The sequence below is a fragment of the Mytilus edulis genome, chromosome 3, assembly GCF_963676685.1.
Source record: "Mytilus edulis chromosome 3, xbMytEdul2.2, whole genome shotgun sequence".
Classification (NCBI taxonomy): Eukaryota; Metazoa; Mollusca; class Bivalvia; order Mytilida; family Mytilidae; genus Mytilus; species Mytilus edulis.
Window position 1 is genome coordinate 49,280,392 of NC_092346.1, and position 22,183 is coordinate 49,302,574.

General features: G+C 32.8%; 1 protein-coding gene across 3 annotated transcripts; it reads left to right on the forward strand.

The window, feature by feature from the left end:
- The first annotated feature begins 258 nt into the window (after nucleotides 1–258).
- LOC139514331 (monocarboxylate transporter 3-like) lies at nucleotides 259–15,959 on the forward strand. 3 transcript variants are annotated; one of them, XM_071303425.1, is made up of 9 exons: nucleotides 259–356; nucleotides 2,484–2,547; nucleotides 4,663–4,742; nucleotides 5,463–5,526; nucleotides 9,798–9,852; nucleotides 11,156–11,299; nucleotides 12,199–12,345; nucleotides 13,549–14,682; nucleotides 15,473–15,959. In XM_071303425.1, exons 5-9 carry the CDS (start codon nucleotides 9,798–9,800, stop codon nucleotides 15,628–15,630), a joined length of 1,638 nt encoding a protein of 545 aa, XP_071159526.1. In that variant the 5' UTR covers nucleotides 259–356; nucleotides 2,484–2,547; nucleotides 4,663–4,742; nucleotides 5,463–5,526; the 3' UTR covers nucleotides 15,631–15,959. The 3 variants fall into 3 exon arrangements, with proteins under 3 accessions (XP_071159526.1, XP_071159525.1, XP_071159528.1); XM_071303424.1 differs by lacking the exon at nucleotides 4,663–4,742; XM_071303427.1 differs by lacking the exons at nucleotides 259–356; nucleotides 2,484–2,547; nucleotides 4,663–4,742; nucleotides 5,463–5,526; nucleotides 9,798–9,852 and adding an exon at nucleotides 10,469–10,585.
- Nucleotides 15,960–22,183: the final 6,224 nt, after the last annotated feature.

The following is a 22,183-nucleotide window of genomic DNA, read 5'->3' on the forward strand; positions in this document are numbered from 1 at the left end:
TCCCTTCATTGCCAAAGCTATCCCAACAAATGCGATATAATTGTACTTTTATCATCGCGCATAATAACATTGATTTGAAATGCTTACAACGTGAAAAGTACAGAAAGATATAAAACTGAAAAGATAAATGTATGGGTGCATAACTACATTATTGACACGCACAAAACATGATTAATGAATCTTTTAAGGTTATAAATATATAAACTTGAGATACTATACGTAAATGTGTTATTAGGTCAATAGTCTACAGCAACTAAAGTACTGTACATAACGTGTTAAATCATTAATATATTACATCTATAGTATACAACAGCATCTGCTACTAGTATTACATATCTATGCTGTAACTGATGAAGGTAGGCTTGATTAATATAATAGTACAATGTATGTGTTATTTCTTCGCTATAAACAAGTTAATATTGTAAAACATACAGCTGATTTTTATAGTTTGTTGTACTGTTACACACCACTGTCCCATGTTAGGGGAGGGCTGAGCAAAAACTACCATTTACATATTATGTGCAATATTAAGTAAATGTGTTCCTATCCTAAATATGCATGACATTTTGACATTTGGCTTTCAGTTACAACGGCAAAAAAAAAATCATGCATTAAACTCAGGTTAAGATATAAAACAGGCACTTACTAGTTTCTTTAAAAGATGAAATGAGTGCTTGAATTTGACATTGTTTGTGATGTATGAAGGACAATGGCCTGATTTATGAAAAAACAATTACAGAAAAACATATATGATAGGTTGCAATCAACATCAAACACTTATAATATACATGTTCCATGCTTGAGACTGGCTCATATATAATGCGACAGGGTAAAACATGACTGTGAGCGCTCAATCCTCCTTCTTATCTAACAGTTAAAGAACTACGTAATGATAAGAAATATTTCTGGCTGTTCACAAATGAGCATTTACCAACTCTCATGTGCCTAGGAAATTACATTAGATAAAGGTTTAGAAATAAGATCTAGATATAAACAAAATATATGAAATAATATAATATTTTATTGTTATAAGATTTAATATAATAGTTATATAAAACACATGTTGTGTTAGGCTCTGATCCTGTCCATAATGTTATAGTATGGTATTGGTTTTCTGTTTTGCTTATTCCAATCATATTGTGTTGTAAAATGATGCCCTTTGTGGGTTCTTGATTAGATTAATAAAATTCTTATTCCCAAAGATTTAGCTAAAATTAGTTTAGTTGATTTGCTAAAATTAAAGGATATAATTATACAAACGATAAATATGAGGACTTTATTAATAAGTAAATTCATTCATGATTGTACATTATATAGATATATATATATATATATACATCTACCAGATAAAATATAAATATATCAGTAGATTGAGGTTGAAGTAGACACATGCACAACTTAATCAGCAGGAAGATTTATATTATAAATCATATCCTAGGCCTTTCTAAGTGTTCTTTTTAAAAGTGAGCATGATATTCTCTTAATAGGATTTGAACTTGAAGTCGCTCATCTTATATTTAGCCATCTTTCTAATTAAAAAGGTTGGAACTGCAACATGTTAAAATTATAAATAAACACTATGCACACTTCCATAAGTTTTGCTCGTTTCAATAGCCCAAGACGTTTTAAGAATTAAGGGGAAAAAGTTGAAAGATGTTTACTTGAATCTACCAAGATTGCCACTAGCGCTGAAATTTATTGAGTTTTATTTTCATTATTGTACAATAAACACCGAAACAACTTTAGTTAAAACTTGAATTATTCATTATGAGATTATTGGAAACTTAAACAGAAAAATGTGGTTATGTGTGCGTAGGCTCATATATGTAGCTTATTGTACACTACAAAGAAAAGCTGAGATTACAGTTGTTCTCCGTGTTATGTTTTTTATTTTATGTATTAATTTGTATTTTGATTGATGGTTATAACTTTCAATGTGCACGTGTATCTTTCGTTGCGATTTTTCTTTTCTTTTGAACCTAGTATCAAGATAAGATGGTTGTCTCATCAGATAGTATATAAATCAAGATCAGATTTAACATACCATTCAGAACAATCGAGATACCAGGGGAAGGAAACGATCGATGATTATTATTCAAGGTTTCTGATTCCTCATTTATTTTTATATTTCCTATTTTGTATATTGATAAACCTATTTGTCATATGTGTTCTGCTATTTTTGAATATACGTCTATGTTGGACTATAATATTTGAGTTTGATTTTAAGTAGAGGAAGGGTGTTAACAGTCAAACAATTTTTTTTAAATTGTATGGTTAGTAAACGTTTATCAATATTCAATATCATAAGGTCAGTATATATATGTTAGGCAATATTAGTCATAACAAAATAAAACATCCCGTTCTTAAAAGTGGATGTGAAGCAAGTGTTGTTACCTTGTTACAAGATTATTGGTTTTAAACATGTTAAACCAGTAAAAGGCAAGTTTGTTATATTTTTCGTATTATTTTAATCATATTTTCAGTTTGCGAGAAATCCTATTCTGCTTGATGATGGTGTAGGAAAACTTCTGAGAAAAACCGAACCAGGTATGTTTTATCGCTTAATTGCTATCAGAATGATGCTTAGGGGGTCCATGGATTCTAAGGTCAGTATTTTTTTTATTTTTTTTATATTGTTCACATTGCAAAGTCATATATCTAAAACTACCCATATTTTAAAAACTTGTGCCTTTGCTCATAGTATATCATATTGAATAATTAAAATTAATTATACGAAAAGGAAGATAACCCCATCAACTGAAATACCTTAAAGGTTAACTTTCTTTTCGACCAGGCAGTTTGGGGAAGATTATTAATCATTTTATGATTTCTGTAACTAGTTAATGAAATATTAAAATTACAATTGTGTAGCCTTCTTCGAGTGGCTTTGTCTTTCATAATTTTATTGGATGATTGATAAATCATGCAGGACTTCGTAAGTAACAAACTAGTATACTTTGATGAAATTCGAGACGAGGAGCGATACAACTTTTGCTACAAGGACAATTTGGTATAAAACAAGTGTCTAGGTATAACCAAGATCTAATGCATTTCACAAAAATCCAACTTTCTATAAAAAAAAACCACTTCGAATTTATTAAATGGAAGTTCGAAACAAATTGTTATACATCCTTGTCGTTTGGTTTGAAACTCCTCAGTCTCGAACCGGTATCGCTTTCGTCTTATATTACAAGGAAAATATGATGGCATTTTGTGTTTTATTTCCTCGCTTAAATTATGCATAACTAGTTTATTGTTTCTGTTTATCAAATATTATCTAAATAACTCAAAATAAATGATGATAAAATACATTTCGGAATTTTACAAATCAGGTCATTTAGAGATTCTAAAATATCTCATTGAACTACATATGTTCCTTCCATTTAAAATGAATGCAAACTAGATGTCCGCTCAATTCAAGGACTTATAATTTCAAACACTTCAATAGAACCAGGAAAACGGCATGTAAATTATTTCAAATCTATCAAAATAAAAAAGATGTGGTATGAGCTAGTACCAATGAGACAATTCTCCTTCCAAGTCACATTGTGTAAAACGTAAATAATTATAGATCAAAGTTCGGCGCCTCGTCTCACACCGAACAGCAAGCTATTAAAGGGTGAGGTTTTGGAACTTGTGTCAAATGTTCGGACACCTTGGTGTTTTTCCATACAATACAATGTCAAATATTTTGCCCCATAACACCCATTTATTTTTTCATATAAGACTTAATAGCTCATGAAAGGTCATTTACCAAAATTTTAGAAGATTCTTAATTTTTTGTCTTTTGTTTTGAGACCCAATAATGCCTATGCAAATATAAGGTAAAAGTCCGAGTCAGCTTTTTCCCGCCATAATTTAAATCTCAAATATCTCGAAAAGGAGGCCCATGACCTATCAATATTTTTAGCTTATTTGTATCCTTAATTGATGCTCTACCAACTTATAGTATCAATTTTAACTTCTTGATTTATTAATTTTCACCTAACCTCACCTAAGTACATCCTTAAAGGCCAAACACTACTAGTGTAAAACAATTTTAACAGGGAAACGAACGGTCTAATCTTTATATAAAAATACGAGATACGATAAACACTTTTGAACCACATCAACAAACGACAACCACTGAAAAACAGTTCAGGACTTGGAATGAGCAAACAAATGCAGCGGGTTTTAACAGGCATCATTTTTTATTACGAAAATTAATGCTTAAGCTATTTCTGTCCAATATATGGAAGTAGTCAGAATTATAAAGTATTTAGGAACGAATAATGGATCGATTTAAGCTTATATTATAGTTCGTGCTTCAACAACTCCGTTTATTACATGGGCATCACAAATTTCAATCTTATAAACTATACTAGTCTTTGATCTGCCGTAAATAAAACATTTTGAGTTGTGGCGAGAGAAGGGGACAGCCTTTTTACTATTAATATACCTTAGAACACTTTTTATTTGATTCTACAGCATTTTTATTCAACTGTATTTTAAATGCATTGGATATTTTTGGATTATTAAGTTTAAACAGTAAATCATTTTTAATATGCCTTCTTAAAACAAATTTATGATAAATAACAGAAATTGGTATCGGTGTTGTATTCGTTGTATGATATCAAATTTACGGTTCTATAGAAAAACAAAATTAAGCCTTAATGCTTCTAGATTTTATTCTGGGTGTTCTAACACAGTAGACAAGTAAACAGACGCTGCATACGGAGTAGTATATATGTTGTATACAAGATGTAAGTTTGTCAGTTTAATGTCTTTTAATTTAATTCAAATTTATATACTTCAACCTAACATTTAGTCCTATTCTCATTGTCTTAAAAACAGAAATGATGGCACCTGAATGGTTTAAATTCTATTTTTATTGTTCTCCTTCTACCAAAATCATATCCATAAAAAGTCTTTTTGTGTTCTTGTGATGTTTCTTGCATCAAAGCTCAGTATTAGACTGTATCATATTATGTAGTAGTGAAAATATGACAGAAATATGCGAAACAAAAGACTGTGCGCTTGCATCATCCATTTGCTTTAAGCGGTTCATAAAACAATTATAACTTGTACACAAATTCTGTACAAATTATTATTTGCACAACATTAGATCTTGTACACAACTTATATATACTACCCCAAAGAAACTATGTTCTATCTGTTTTCCTTACTTTAATTGCCACGTTTTATTGCTCTTACTTACTAGTTTATATTTTTCTATCAACATTTATCAATATCACACATGGTGTTTATTCAATATACTGACTTAAACAGAGAACCAAGCTTGCTATTACCTTCCTTGTGTTTTCTTGCATATCATAGTTGACAAACTCAATTTAAATCATAGAGAAAGACTCGAAACTAATAATATACAATTTGATACAATGGATAGTTTAGCTTTTAGCGTCCGATCTAGCGATGTACTAGATGAGATGTATATCTTTGTTATATTGATATATTAACAACAGGTTGCACATGACAGTACACAGATAAGACACAGGAACGTGTACATCAACTGAATAATATTGAAAGGTAAGAATAAACTGAAAAAGAATAATATTTCGGTATTACTTTTTTCCCAATGATTTGACTGTTACAGCTTTTCTATCGATCAAATTATCAGGCATGTAATGTTTTTGAATATCGATTTGTTCAATACACAAGTTTATATTTTTTCTGAATTTGAATTAACAATATCTGTTTGAATTTTTAATGATTTGTTTATTATTAAATGGTAAAACAAGAAATTGTACTTTCAACTGAAAATATAATATGAAAAGTACAAGTTGTATACAATGTAAATTAATACGAACTTCAGGGTGTGCGGGTAGATGTCATTGTTCAAGTGGTGATTGACCCGACCTGAATTTAAACGGATGTTGTTTTTTTTTTTTTTTGGTCTAATTTTGTCTAATTTGACAAACTCATTACTAGTATTCTTAACAAACAGACAATGCCATGACAAAAAAGAAAAAAATAGACAAACAACATTATAGAAACAACCAAAGACCGAGTAACAAGAACTCTACCAACAGCCGGTGTGCTTACAGGTCAAATTGACAAATACTAGATTTAATGATCGATGCTTTCTTGAAATTGTATCAATATATCTACATCTGATTATCTTTAGTAAAGAAAATAAATGATGATCCCTTCAATACATTCCCTCCCAATTTTGCAACATTGTGTATAATATACACCATGAAAAACATGCCTATTCTAGTGGCTCATCACTATCGCTCATTAATTGGGAAGTTCAACCCCTTTCCCCCCTCACATGTTTTACTAGCAGTTTGTGTTTCTGACCTACTTCTGGAACTATGTCAGTTTCTTGTTATTGGTTATTCATTTTTTCAATTTCATTGTTTGTTTTTAGTTTGGTCAAGTTATTTGCAGCTTTGCTATAAAATAGGTGTACCTTCGGGGTGCGCTCTTGTTTTATTTTTTATTGGTTTAATCTCATTAACCTTTACGCTATTTCTTTTATTCATATACATGTGAGAAATTGCCGCAACCATGTACTATTAGTATTATTGTAACATCTGGTTGTTGTTGTTAAATGTGTTATATCTATTTATAACGATTATTATACAATATGTGTTTGAATAAATAATTACATACGTGGACGTTTATATATAAATATACATGTATGTTGATTAACATACAGTGGCAAGTATTTCGGGAATAATCAAGGCGACATTTTTGTTTGAGACACCAAGAAGCTAAACATCGGTTCCTATAAAATATTATTTGTAATTGCAATGTTTTCCCATCTATCGTTTCTTGCAACCTTACAATCGCTTCAGTCGATGAGGTTACAATGTACCAACTAAAATTACATGGGCGCAGCCATTTTATGAAGGAACATGACATAGATATAAAAATAGATGGCTCTCTGTGATTGGTTGTTATATCATTTATATATACTCATATGCGGTAAAGCTTAGCGAAAGGTATTGCGATGTAATCAGTCAAACAAACTTTATTAGATTAACTCTTTAAGGAACGATCGTTTTCATTGGTCAATTCAAACCTTCGACCTCACACCTGCGAAAATAGAAAATGCGTACTATAACGTTGAATGGACTGATTAATATTCACGTAGCTGGTCAAGGTCGTTTAAAGCTTCCACTGTCGTATTTGCGTACATGATTGTGTTCTAGATTATGCAGTCACAATTCTAGCTTTTATAAATGTGCATGTGAAATTCCTTGGTTTTATAATTTTCTGCAATTGATAGTAAAATTTTAAACTTTAAAATCTTAACAGTTTTCACATCGAAATATTTAATTCAAATTTGCCCTCTGGATCAAGGGACGACATCAAAAGTTAAATGAAAAATTAAAAAAAAACTCAATTTATATTTTTTTCATTGACTCCCTCTACCCCCCCCCCCCCCCCCCCCCCCCAAGTTGCTCATCCTCATCCTGCCTTCTTTTCACCCAATGGACTCGATGAATTAGCGTTGTACTTGAAAAATGAAACCGTACTTTTCTACAAACACTTTTCATATTCTTTGACAAGTTTTAGGTTTTCGACATAGGATGGTGATTTTTTTTCTGATTCTGTTTACTTTAGAGAAAAAAAATCCCCAAATTGTAAGTAAATTCATAACATGTAACCAACCATGCTTTGTTAAAAAAAACAGAGATGGCAAATCATGGCACATGGGAATTAAATGTAGTTAATAAACTCCAGCGACATACTTCATGAGGTTTTACTATTCTCGGATGAAAAACGAACGTAAATTGTATATTGTAAATATGTACATGTAAATAGAAACAATCAGTTTTTAAAAAAAGTGTTTATTCATGAAATGTTTTGATAAAAAGGTGAGTTTCTTCTTGTACATGCATTTAGTTATCCTTAATTTCTTGATATTTGTTTATCATTTTATCATACATGTTTCGTTTTGTATTTCATGTTAAATACGAATACATACTACATGTACTTTAGCGAATAGTTCAACAATGTTATGCAGCTCTATTCTTACAGTATAAAATTAAAAATTAAATGTTCATCCATTTAAAATCGAAAACAGTACATTTATATTTAAAAAAGATGTGGTGTTTGCCCTTCTGATCCCTTCTGTCCGGTGGCGTCCGTTTTTTACGGATGTGTTCTTAAAAAGTGACAAATCTTAACTGCGGGATAATACCTAGCTTGTATACTATAAATACATATACAAAAGAAGATGTTGTATGATTGCCAATGAGACAACTCTCCAAAAGAGACCAAAATGACACAGTATAAAATTAAAAGATAAATGTTAATCCGTTTAAAATCAAAAACAGTACATTTATATTTAAAAAAAAGAAGATGTGGTATGATTACCAATGAGACAACTCTCTACAAGAGACCAAAATGACACAGAAATTAACAACTATAGATCACCGTACGGCTTTCAATAATGAGCAAAGCCCATACCGCAAAGTCAGCCATAAAAGGCCCCGATATGACAATGTAAAACAATTCAAACTAGAAACTTATAAACTACGACATTTCTCGCAAGTATAATTCATTATTTTGTTCAACACATGCAAAAGAAATAATCTTCGCCGATGTAACATTTCAATTTATTACAACAGCATGCCTTCACTGAATTCATTTAGGTGCACAAATAATACGATTAAAGTTGTTTTGTTTCTATTTTGGGGGACAATTTCCTCCGTTTATGATACGCTTAGCTACTTTGTGTACAAAATATCAGTATAATATTTCGACCCCACTATTTGAAGTTAACAAAAAAGGTTTGTGAACTATACAAAATGAAATCCTTGTTTTTACGTTCGTAGTAACGTAGTACATTCCATTGTCGGTCACCTGTGTCAATTCACGTGCACACTGACTACATTGTTGTTGTATTTGAATCTTTCGGCCAATGAAATGAGATGTTACAAGTTGTTTGTTTATGATACGCCAGAATGTTATCAATGAATTATCAAATGCTAAACTTCACTGCATTTCAGTATATTTTTCAACTGGAAAGCATTATGAATGAAGTTTCATGCAAGCACAAATTTGTCCTTTAATGTATATGATGAAGGGCCGGAAATATTTGTTTTATGTTGATCAAAATTAGGGAAATTTTTCTGCGAATTCGTAATTACGGTATCGTGAAAACCCTCAAATTCACCAAGAAAAGCCATGGGACCATATATATTTGAGTGCGGTAAAATCATAAATAGATATCGAGCTTTAATTAGACAACAGCAGTTTTTCCATAATTAGTTTATTAAAAACGCCTTTTAAGAAGATAATTGTAAAAATAGCATTGCCGGCAATGGGGCCACCATTTAGTACTTTATATTCTTGACTGTTGATGTAATTTAATAAAAAAAAAAATTGTGTTACACAGTATATTGCATTAGAATATTGCTATCGTTGTTGGTTGTTACATGGTGACTTTTCCAGTGGCGGATCCTCGAGGGCGGATCCAGGGGGGAAAAGGGGGGGGGGGGGGGTTCCGGGGGTTTAAAATGGCTGGATCCGCCACTGTTTTCGATATGAACATAAAGATCCGGGATAGATTTAAATAAGACCGCAATCCAACAACATTAAAATACAAAATCCTTCACGTTGTCGACACAAGGTCTTCAAAAACAAACAGGTGTTTAACGTTTTCAAGATTAAAATCATCCAAGAGTTTGTAGAAATTGTGAATAACGTAGACGACCTCCAATCCAAACAAAACTCCCAAAAGGACAAACACATTTAGATGTCATTAATTTTATTTTACAATCGTATATTTTCACATCGAAATGCTAATTTAGTTAATGTTAATATTGATATAAATGTACTAGATGTTAAAAGACAAAGAAACAACAGATGGCTGCTATGCTTGGATAGTTTTATTTGGTAAGTTTTAATTATAGTTTAAATTATCAGCACGTTTTGGTTGAACATACATAGCTAAAACATTTCAATCACAAAAATATTGAATTTCAAAGGAAAGTCCATAATTAAAATTTATGTCAAAAATCAAAAGCTCAAACTCATCAGACGAATAGATAACAACTGTCATATTCCTGACTTGGTACAGGCATATTGCTATTATACAGTTATGCGTACTCATGATGGTACATCCTGTAAATTAGGTTAACTTATATTGTGGCATGGCATAATGCCATGTTTGCTCAGACTGTTTATGACGTCCCTGATATGAACTGATTGAACTTTTATTCTGGGAGAACATGGTTTATTTGGAGTTGTAATTGACTTTGAACTAACTCTCAGCTACTAGGAGTTATTTTTCTTGTTTAAGGATTATGTACCCTTGTGTTGATTCAATGCTAAACATATGGAAATTTTACAGAAAATCCACAGCCTTTATCCTTGCACTCTCATATTTGGCAATTTGATGACTGATAGATATAGGATTATTGCATACAGTGTAGCATTGATTTATTTCCTTAAAACAAGTATTATTATTATTACCAATGTAGTTATTGGTTAAAACAAATAAAAATATGGACAAAATCATGTACACCTTTTAGGGTGCGCTCGACTTAATGACTCAGCACGAGGCTTTTTTGAATTTACAGGTTGGTTTAAATTTTTTGTAAAACACTAGCACATCATAGAAAAGCAAGTGAGTAATGTATGTTCCAAATTTTATAACAAAAATCTCTTTATATAAAGCTGTTGATTTTCTTTTAAAATCCTGGTTTACATGTAAATAATAATGCTTGCAAGTTTCCCCTTGGTGTATTTACAAAATGGCCTATCTCTATTATTCGTTATATCTGTAGTTTGATACAATTGAAGTTTGAAAAATTCGTACAAAAATGGCTACAGAAGGGGTCATAAACCTTAAATTGTTTATTTTTGGCATGTCGGGGCCTACTATAGCTGTATACGGTACGGGTTTCACATATTAATGAATGTCAGAAGTATGGTGATTGCCTAAAGTTTGGTGGATATATAGGTGTCTCGTTGTCATTCATACCACAACTAAATATTTACATTTAATTAAATCAAAATTTGATTCAGCATACATTTTGCTCTTGACGACAATATTGATTCAGAAGTTTACCATGGTTAATTTTCTAATAGAACGTTGTGATTCGAAATTAACTTGTATCACAGAACCTCATCCTTATATTATTTCAAGTTTATTATTGCCTTTATCTAATCTCATGTTGTTTTCATTCATTTGCAGCCTGTACAGTGTTGCAGTTTCTGACAGACAGCATTCTGAAATCTTTTGGACTCTTTTACGTTGAAATTATCGACGAATTTCAGGAAAGTGTCTCATTTACCAGTCTAATAACAGGAATAATGTTTGGCGTTTACTGTCTATCAAGTAAGTCCAGTGTCCATTACCACGTGCATCGGAACTAGACTTAAACTCCTACTGTGAAACTACCCCTGTACCACAGGTCAAGCCCTAGCGGGGTACTGGCACCTGCGTCACAAAAAAACATAGTATTTACAAACAACTTTATATCAATGATTGTAATAAAAATGGAGAAGATACTTACAAAGATTTATAAGTCTAATACAATAACGTTAAAAAAACCAATCAAACATTGGTTATTTTGTAAAAGTACATTAAAGTAACAAATTCATATTCACATATTATTGGAAATCTTTCCTTCGTCAATAAAAGATTAAAAAAATATCAACCTTGAAATTAAAAACTCTTAAAACATCTGATAAATTGTTCAAGATAAATACAATCATATATTATAATCACATGCAGCTCTAAAAGTGCATGTGGTTAAATTTATATTTGATAAAATAATAGATAATAAGGGGTTCTGATATTTATTCAGCTGTTATTAGTTTTTTTTACAATTGTTCGACGTTTTGAAATGCGTGTGTCATAGATTACCAGATTTGTTCCATTAATCGTATTTGCATTCATTGTTTTCCCTTGAATGACATATCATTGAATCATTTAAGAGTTATAATTGAATATTACATGGCACTAACAGTAACTATATATCGTTTTTGCTTATTTGTTATTGTTTGTCCTGTTAAAGTATTCTGGGTTTTATTTAAAACAGGTAATACATTTTGGCACTTCAGTTAGTACGAGCTATTAGAGAGAGAGAGAGAGAGAGAGAAAAAAAAACATGCTATATCAAACTGTTTGATACTGGCGTTCGTCGTTGATTAATATTTTTTTCAAACATCTTACCTGATTCTACGACATATACCCAATGTTTCCTTAAAACATATACCAATTTATAATTTCAGCGTTACCAGTCATGATGTATCTGATAAAAGCTATCCAGCCAAGAGGTGTTATGATCATTGGAAGTGTTTTGATAGCAGCCGGATATAGTCTTAGTTGTCTTGCACCGAACATTTATTTCCTACTCTTTTCAATAAGCATTTTAGTTGGTGGGTATGTCAAAGCAATAAATACTTTCTAGTTTGATATAAGTTGATTGACCGCGTGGTACAATTATTTTTCAGTTTCGATGGTTTGGTGTGGAAATTAATAAAAAAAATCTGTTTTAGTAACCGTTAGTTGACGTATTTTTTCTCAAATTTCGTATTACAATGAACATTCTAGTTCATGAAAAGAATGTCGGAATATATTACTTGGAAATGAAATCGTTTTTGGATATGAACAGTTTTAGAAGTAAGTTATTTATGGTTTAAATTATAAACGACTCTGCTACTGCAATACTCCCGCAGAAAGTGATCAGAAACATTCTTACCATAGAAACGTATTCTAAATCAAGTGTACCTTGCACATCTGACACAAATGGGAGGGAGCTGTAATGACGCTACATTTAAAAACGTATTATCCGATCATAAACATGCTGGTTGACCTTTGTTCAAAGATAATGATGTATTTTACTGGTACTGTTTTATAGTCTCCAGTTTGTTCAGATATATCTAAAACGTGCATTCTTAGTTTAAAGAACATCATACAAAAGAAAGATATAAAACAAAAACAACACTGGCCGTTTCGGGGCTTTATGTCTTCATGGCTAGTTACCGACATCGCATGAGTACTGCATGGTAATTTGTATTAATCATGAACATAAAATGCCGAAAAGAACACGGCCGTGATATTGGTTCGTTTCATTACATCGTTAACGCCTCCAGAATGTATGCGGTTGTTGAATTGGTCGGGCTAACCATTGACGTTCAACAAAATATTTGGATAATTTGCTACTTCTCCCATTAAAACACTTCTTACGAAATCAAAAACTAAGAAAGACTGGCTGTGAGTCGCAAAAATATGTCTGGAAATACATGTAGTTACTCATCTTCTTGTTAACGTGTGTGCTGGAACGTATAAATACTGTATAGATACTTGTCGGCTAAATACAAAGGTATAACAATTATATTCATGAAACGTTCAAATTGTATCGTCCTTCGGACATTTATTCAGTTTGTGAGTTGACTGCCCCCGGTAAACACATCAATAAATATATCTCGACAAATATGCCAAATCCTACAGATGCACTTGTCTTAGATGCGTCTTTCTAAGATGTGTCAAATGACGATGCGATTTGCATAATTGAAAATTTTGTTCTAAAAGATGTTCTAATATGAGCAAATTTTTTAATCTGATATATACATTTTCAGGTGTGGGCATGTCATGTATATTTCCACCATCAATTTATGCCTTGGGTACATATTTTACCAAGCGAAGAGCGACAGCAAATGGCATAGCAATATCAGGTTGCAGTTTAGGAGCATTAGTTAGTCCGCCTTTATACCAGTATCTAATAAAAACATACGGTCTAAGAGGAGCGCTGTTGGTAACAGGAGCAATTCTTCTCAATAACTTACCAATGGCATTTCTTCTTAGGACTCCAAACAAAGTTGAGCAATCAGAGAAAGCCCATAGATCGCCTTTAATCAACAAAAAAGATCCAGTGCAGGAGATGAAACCGACTAAAACATTAAATGGAGATATTCATACAAATAATTTTCATTTTATAAATGGATATACTAGTATGTCAGAAAGAATACATAAATCTAATCATAATGGAATCGGTTTATTTAGTTCTCATCCTCAACTTTCGACTAATTTAGAATTAGAACTTGAAGTGAAAGTACCGAATATGGATGAAAATAAAAGTAATTCTGACGAACATCTTAATGGTAAAACATTTTATCGGGAGTTTCCTCTAAGTTCGTTCAAATATTTCAGCAGTAGTGCATTAATAGTATATCCAATATTAGCTGAAAGTGAATACAGAATTAACGAAAATGAGAGCTCTGTAAAACTAAATGATTCCGTCACTAACCCAGTGTGCAACTTATTAAAGAAACCAACGTTCTTAATATTCTTATTAGCAAACTCTTTATCAACTATTGTTGCGTCAACGTTCTTGTCATTCTTACCTTTACATGCCAAGCAAAACAATATAAATGAAGCTAAAATGGTCATCCTTGTCTCACTGACTGGAGCAGTGGATTTAATTGGTAGAATCTTGTGCGGTATCTTAGCGGACAGGTCACACGTTCAAAGTTATCAAATTCTCGTTGTCTCACAACTAATATGTGGTGTTACTTATAATTGTAATCAGTTTATGACGTCATTTTCGGGACTTGTCGTATTCTGTGTTTTGATTGGTCTATTTAGTGGAATGTTTTTACCTCTGCGACATTCAATAATGGTGGATATCAGCGGAATAGCATTGTATCCAACTGCTTTGGCGATCACAACTGTATCTCAGTTACCAATTTATGTTGCTGGACCTCTAGCATTTGGTAAGATTTTGCCTTGTTATTTTTAGCTCATTGATACGAAAGCGAAAATCATAATGCTATCTACAGGATTTTTTAAAAGCTTTAACATAAACTTGCTCTTTGTCTAAAAAGCGAAAAAGTACGGAAAACAATTCATTATGTCAACATAAACCACTTTTAAATAATAAGCCCAAATACCACTTGATTGGACATTTCTGATGTACATGTACCCATTCACCGTAGAAAGGGTTTTGGAATTAAAATTACATGTACTTAATCCATTTCTACATGTCTTAAAGAGGAAGTTGTTAAAAACTTCTTAGTCGAGATGCACATTCATTATATAAAAAAGTCTTTTAAAACATTTAAGGTATTACGGTATCGATAATTATGAATGTGCTTTCTTTTTTCACTTTTTTTTATAAGTAGATATAGGAAGTTGTGGTGTGAGTGCCAATGAGACAACTCTCAATCTAAATAACAATTTTTAAAAAAAGTAAACCATTATAGGTCAATGTACGGTCTTCAACACGGAGCCTTGGCTCACACAAAACAACAAGTTATAAAGGGACCCCAAAATTACTAGTGTAAAACCATTCAAACGGGAAAACCAACGGTCTAATCAATATAAAATTTAAAAAAAATGAGAAACGAGAAACACGTATAAATTACATAAACAAACGACAACTACCGTACATCAGATTCCTGAATTAGGACAGGTGCAAACATTTGCAGCGGGATTAAACGTTTTAATGGATCCAAACCTTCTCCCTAAGGACTTCAATGAATCATATTATTACTTTATTTTTAGGTATACTTCGTGATATCAACGGTAATTTCATAGCATCTTATCACTTGATAGGTGTGGTTGCCTTGCTCTCCGGTGTGTTATTTTTATGTGGACCATTACTTAAAAGATGTCAAAAGAATGTACCATGTGAAGAGGGCCGTAACACACAAACAACGTAGCTGCAATATTGTTGCACAAGAGATGAACACAAAAAAGCCACGAAGAACCCCCAGAGACATGTCTGAACATTTTCAGTAAAAACAGATATGTGAAATGAATCTGTAGCACATTGCAATAAAGACTTAAAACACTGATGAATCATGAAAGGTTGTCATGAACTCGTGTGCCTCAGCTGTTACACTGTTACAAGTTACGACTGCTATTGCATACATCTTTTTATAAATTGTTTGTCGTTAGATCGGAAGAGCCTTGCATATATACTTATTGTCATTAAATATCAGCTAATGTTTCTTTAAAATACATTAAAGCTGAATACTTTATGATGTTATACTACTGTTTCAGAAAAGGAGACTGTTTGGTACCATTTAAACGTTTAATCCAGCTGCAATTGTTTGCACCTGTCCTAAGTCAGGAATCTGATGTTCACTGATTGTCGTCTGTTTATATCTATTTAACGAAAATCAATATTGTGCTTTTAAAGAAATTTCAGCTATACCTATGTTCAACTATGATAAACCCGAAGTTGTCATGTATTCAAAACTGTAGCATCGATTAACAGATTATCTAGAATATAATACCCCAGTCCCACTAGGCCACGATCGCACTACGATCTGTGAAAAAAATGCAAATTTTAATGATCGTAGTACGATCGTGTAGATCGCAGTAAGGTCGTATCACGGTCGTGGTGAGGTCTTCAAGATCGTGATGAGCGTGGCAAACTTTGAACATGTTCAAAACAATCGTGGTGCGGTCGTGGCGAAAACAGGTCGTAGTAGAAGCGTAGTGAGAGCGCACTAAGATCGTAGTAAGATCGCAAAGGTCGTTGTACCATCGTAGTGAGAGCGTAGCGAAAGCGTGATTCTATTCGGAGAAACTGCGCTACGATCTCATTGCGACGTTATTACGACCATCACGTTCTCACCGCGACCAAACTACGCTTCCACTACGACTATACCGCGCTGTTCACGACCATAGTACGATTCAAGCACGCCCTTGCCGTCCTCATCACGCTCTTCTTACGACCTGACTACGTTCATTTCGTATAGATTAGACCGTTGGTTTTCCCGTTTGAATGGTTTTACACTAATAATTTGTGGGGCCTTTTATATCTTGCTGTTCGGTGTAAGCCAAGGCTCCGTGTTGAAGGCCGTATCTTGGCCCATAATGGTTACTTTTAAAAATTGTTTCTTGGATTTAGAGTTGTCTCAATGGCACTCATACCACATCTTCCTATATCTATTGACACATCTGTTTCATATCTGCTATCGTTCACTAAAATATCGTCATTTCAGCTTTATGGACCAGCAATAGGTTGTAATTTAGGTCGGATTGGTCGGTCCGACATTTCTACTTGATCAAGATTCGTTACTATCAGAGCTCCATTTGCCTCTACATGTACATCTACCCTAACACCACGCCCACGTGTTCTAGTAGATTTTGGCGGCATGACTGTATTTTTTTTTTCGAGAAATCTACGTATTAATCAGAAATAGAACTGAAGGAATGATACTGTATTGATATGGAACACGATGTTGACGTTATTGCTGAGAGCGCAGTAAGATCGCGGTTTGAACGTAGTGTAATCGTGGTAAACACGTGCTATAATCGCAGTAGAAGCGTGGTTAGATCGTGTTGCAATCGGATAACTCGTGGTATGGTCGTAGTGAGAATGTGATGAGCGTAGAAAGATCTTGATAAGCGTAGTAAGGTCGCAGAATAAGCGCGGTGAGAACGTGTTCGTTGTAGAAGCGTAATGAGGACGTAGTAGCATCGTGAAAGCAACGAAAATTTACATTTTCATGCCGCTCATACCGCGACCTCACCACGATCTGAATTTAATTTAGATCGCGGTGAGCGTGGTGCGATCGTGGTCTAGTGGGACTGGGGCTTCAGGCATCAGCAAGTTTGACGTTAACTTTTCTTTTAATTACTAAGTACTGAAAATGTTTTCTGCTGTAAGATAAAATGTACTACATTCTAATCAAGATTTTGTTAAAAGAGAGGCAAAGGAACATTCTAGGTCATATTTCAAAAGAAACAGACAAAGAGACAAACAACAGTACAAAAAACAACACAAAACAAAGACTGAGTAGCACGAAGCTCACCTAAAACGGGGAATGGTTTAAGGTGGTACCCAACACTTTCACTAAAATTAATTTGGCTCCTTTAAATTTCATAAAATTTTGACAAAGTATATACTTTGTCCCTTTGACAAAAATATTTAAATTTCAAATAATTTGAACCAACCGTTTTGTCAGAAAAATTACACTGGTTATATAGCAATTTGACAAACTCCAATTTTGATCATTGAGAAGCTTAATATTCCCTTTACAACATAACGTAATTAAAACGTTTAGCTGAGTTATATCCCTTAAGGTGCTCTGGAAGGTTAAGCAGATCCTGCTACACAACAGCAACTAATTATTTGAAAAATGGAACATTTCTATTGGCTGGTTTCATCTTTCTCATTGTTAACAAAAGGGCTTATTGAAGATAACAGGCTAATAATGTTGTATACCAGAAGCGCGTTTCGTTTACAAAAAGACTCATCATTTACGATCCGAAGTTGAATGAAGAGCATCCCGGCCCCTAAAAGTTTTGTCAAATACAGCTATTTGAGGTAATCTATTTCTGATACAAAAATCCGTAGTACATTGTATTACGAAAGTTCCAAAAATTTTAAATAGTTGATTTATAAATATGACCCTATCAATGATAATTCATGTCAACACATATACCCGAGTGCTGAATACTTGACTGATAATACCCTTGAAAACCTCAACCAGCAGTTAATTGTAATCACCAAAAATACCAGGTTTATAATTGTGTATGTCAGACGCATATTTCGTCTACGAACGACACAGTAATCAGTGACGATCGAAAAAAAGATTTAGAGAGATTTAAATACAAAAAATCTCATCCAAAATACCAGGCGTATATATATATTTTTTTTTTTACATCAGACGAGTACAAAGACTCATCAATGACGCTCGGGAAAAGGCTCAATCTAATTAAAATATAGATATCTGATTTCGTTATACTACATATGAGTATGTAGTATAACGAAATCAGAGATCTATATTTTGATAAGATTGAATAAGGCTAAGAGATGTGAACTTCATCATCTCTAGAATCCCGTTTGTACTATAATAAAATTGAGAATGGAAATGGGGAATGTGTCAAAGAGACAACAACCCGACCAAATAAAAAACAACAGCAGAGGGTCACCAACAGGTCTTCAATGTAGCGAGAAATTCCCGCACCCGGAGGCGTCCTTCAGCTGGCCCCTAAACAAATAAATACTAGTCCAGTGATAATGAACGCCATACTAATTTCCAAATTGTACACAAGAAACTAAAATTAAAATAATACAAGACTAACAAAGGCCAGAGGCTCCTGACTTGGGACAGGCGCAAAAATGCGGCGGGGTTAAACATGTTTGTGAGATCTCAACCCTCCCCCTATACCTCTAACCAATGTAGAAAAGTAAACGCATAATAATACGCACATTAAAATTCAGTTCAAGAGAAGTCCGAGTCTGATGTCAGAAGATGTAACCAAAGAAAATAAACAAAATGACAATAATACATAAATAACAACAGACTACTAGCAGTTAACTGACATGCCAGCTCCAGACTTCAATTAAACAGACTGAAAGATTATGATTTCATCATATGAACATCAGGCACAATCCTTCCCGTTAGGGGTTTAGTATCATACCATCATAACATATATGAGAAGAACATAACCCGTGTCATGCCAACAACTGTTTTTAGAATAAATGTGTTTAGTTCCGATGCAAAGACCTTATCAGTGACTCAATATTAACGCCAAAATATGCAATCTTTAATGACTTGACAACAGTATCGTAATTATATCCCTTCTTAATAAGTCTATTCAAAGGTTTTGTAAGTTTCTGAGGTGAATACTGACACCTTTGTGCTTTATAAAGAATATTTCCATAAAAAATTGGATGTGAAATACCTGAACGTATTAGAAGTCTGCATGTTGAGCTATATTTACGAATGATGTCTTTATACCGATGATAAAATTTAGTAAATGTTTTGACTAGTTTGTGATATCGAAAACCCTGGTGTAATAATTTTTCAGTAATACATAAATTTCTCTCGTTAAAATCTAAAACATTGTTACATACACGAGCGAATCGTACAAGTTGAGATATATAAATAGAATGAAATTCAAAACAGTGTGGCTGTGGCCATTGATTGACACATTAAATTCATCCATTGACTGGGACAATTTAGGTGAACGTTTGTATGTAACGACCACTGCTCACTATGTACTTTTTAAAGACACTTAAACTATGGGGTCACCAAAGGTTCTCAACACCTTAATAAAGTAATTCGAAAAATTAATCAGAAATAACACGATGTTTTGATTTATATCAATTATATAAATCAAAACATAAAGGTTATTCCTGATTAATTTTTCGAATTTATTTTATAATTAAAGGCGTTAAGAAACCTTTGGTGACCCAACAGTTTAAATGTCTATCGTAGGTACGTCGTGAACAGTGGTTGTTACAGACAAACATTTACCTAAATTGTCCCAGTCAATGGATGAATTTAATGTGTCAATCAATTGCCACAGCCACACTGTTTTGAATTTATTCTATAATATATATTTACGTATGTTTATAAACGACCCTATTCCGGAAAACATCCAGATAAATAAGATTTCAATGACGACTAGCATTTTATTTTTTTGACTGGTGAATAATACAAATGTAACAAATACAACTCAGTGAATCGCATGAAATTCAAAAAAGGAATGAGAAAGAGTTAGTCGACTATGTAAGCGTCTTCTGTCATGCATGAAGCAACCACCATACGAATCTACACTCGTGTCTAGTTCAAATAAAGGCAACAGTAGTATACCGCTGTTCAAAACTCATAAATCCATGGACAAAAAAAAACAAGATCGGGATAACAAACTAAAACTGAGCAATACGCATTAAATATAAGAGAACAACGACACAAGATTAAAATGTAACACACACACACAGAGAAACGGACTAAGCATTAGACAAAATCCTATGAGAATAACAAATATAACAACAAATACCTGAATTTGGGATAGATAAGTACCGTGACACGTCTTATAGTAAATGTGAATTCACACTTGTTGTACTAGTTTTCATGCTGTTAGGCTACCGGACTGGTAGAATCCTCGGGGACAGATTGTCCACCAGATTGTCAAAACATCACAATCGGGAATAAGATGCCACCACGCAGGATCGGTTAAGTTTTAGATTATACAATCATTCTTGTATCTTCAGACCTAAGACATCGAAAGACGTCGCTAGCAGGTTAATATACAGATATACTGCAAGTTAGTAATGAAAGAACACATTATTTTAAGGAAGAAAGCCGAACTGCCAAATCGCTTAATTTTCACCAATTTGCTGCACTTTCTACCAACTCGCAACACTCTTGTTTACAAACTTGCCCAACGTTATGAGTAGGACGAGTTGGTAATCTTTAATGCAGTACGGTTTAATTCTTTTTATATTAGTTGGGCAAGTTATTCATAGTACTGTTAGAAAAGAAAGCACATTATGTATCAACTTGTTACACAAAATTAAGGAAGCTGGTTAGTGTCAGGGTGGAGTTTTATTTATTAGTCGTTATTGCATCTTAGCTAATTTTTAATAACGGCTTAGTTTATCTAACTCGTTATAACCACTAAGCTTATTTTTTTTTAATTACAGAGCTTACTCGTTTAAACAACTTAGCTAGCTCGTTTAAACGAATTAGTTATCTCTTTACAACGACTTAACTACATTGTAACTCGTTTAAACAACTTTTAGTTGTCTAATTGGCAATCCTTTAACATCTCGATTGAGTTCTCAAGCTTTTAAAATCTTAAAGATACATTATAAAAGGACTTTCCACGTCGGGAACAACTAGTGTTATTAAATATGAGATGAAATATTTAGTTAATAGAAACATTTAGATGATAGATGTATGTGGGATTTTTTTGCCATCCTCTGAATAAAAAGAAAAGCGTGAACAAATACACCTGTCAAGGATCTTATTCGGTTCAAAAATTATGCATTAATATTTAAAATTTAGTCAATCTAAAACAGCGGGAGTAATTCGGCCAATTGTTGATTGAAATCTGACTGCACCAAGAGATGGTATTCGATGTTATAAAGTAAAGCAAGAATTCATTGATACGGACACAGGTATATAGTATTTTTTTCTGATTTCTAAATAAGTTTTCTCCTTTCTGAATGCATTTGAGAATAATCATTTAAATTTATATTAGTTTGAAACAGAAATTTGTTTTTGTTTTATTAATATTACCGAAATCATTGAATCTCAGTTTAAAAAGCACAGCTTCAGGTCATACTCAGGACAACCCGTCATAAACTGATAGCCTGTAATTCAGTACTTGTCGTATTTGATCTTTATTATAATATTTATTTTCGTTCATTATTTTATACATATATCGGGTCGTTATTTTTTTCGTTTGAGACTAAAATTAACAACTATAATTTGTCACCGTACGGCCTTCATACCGAATAGT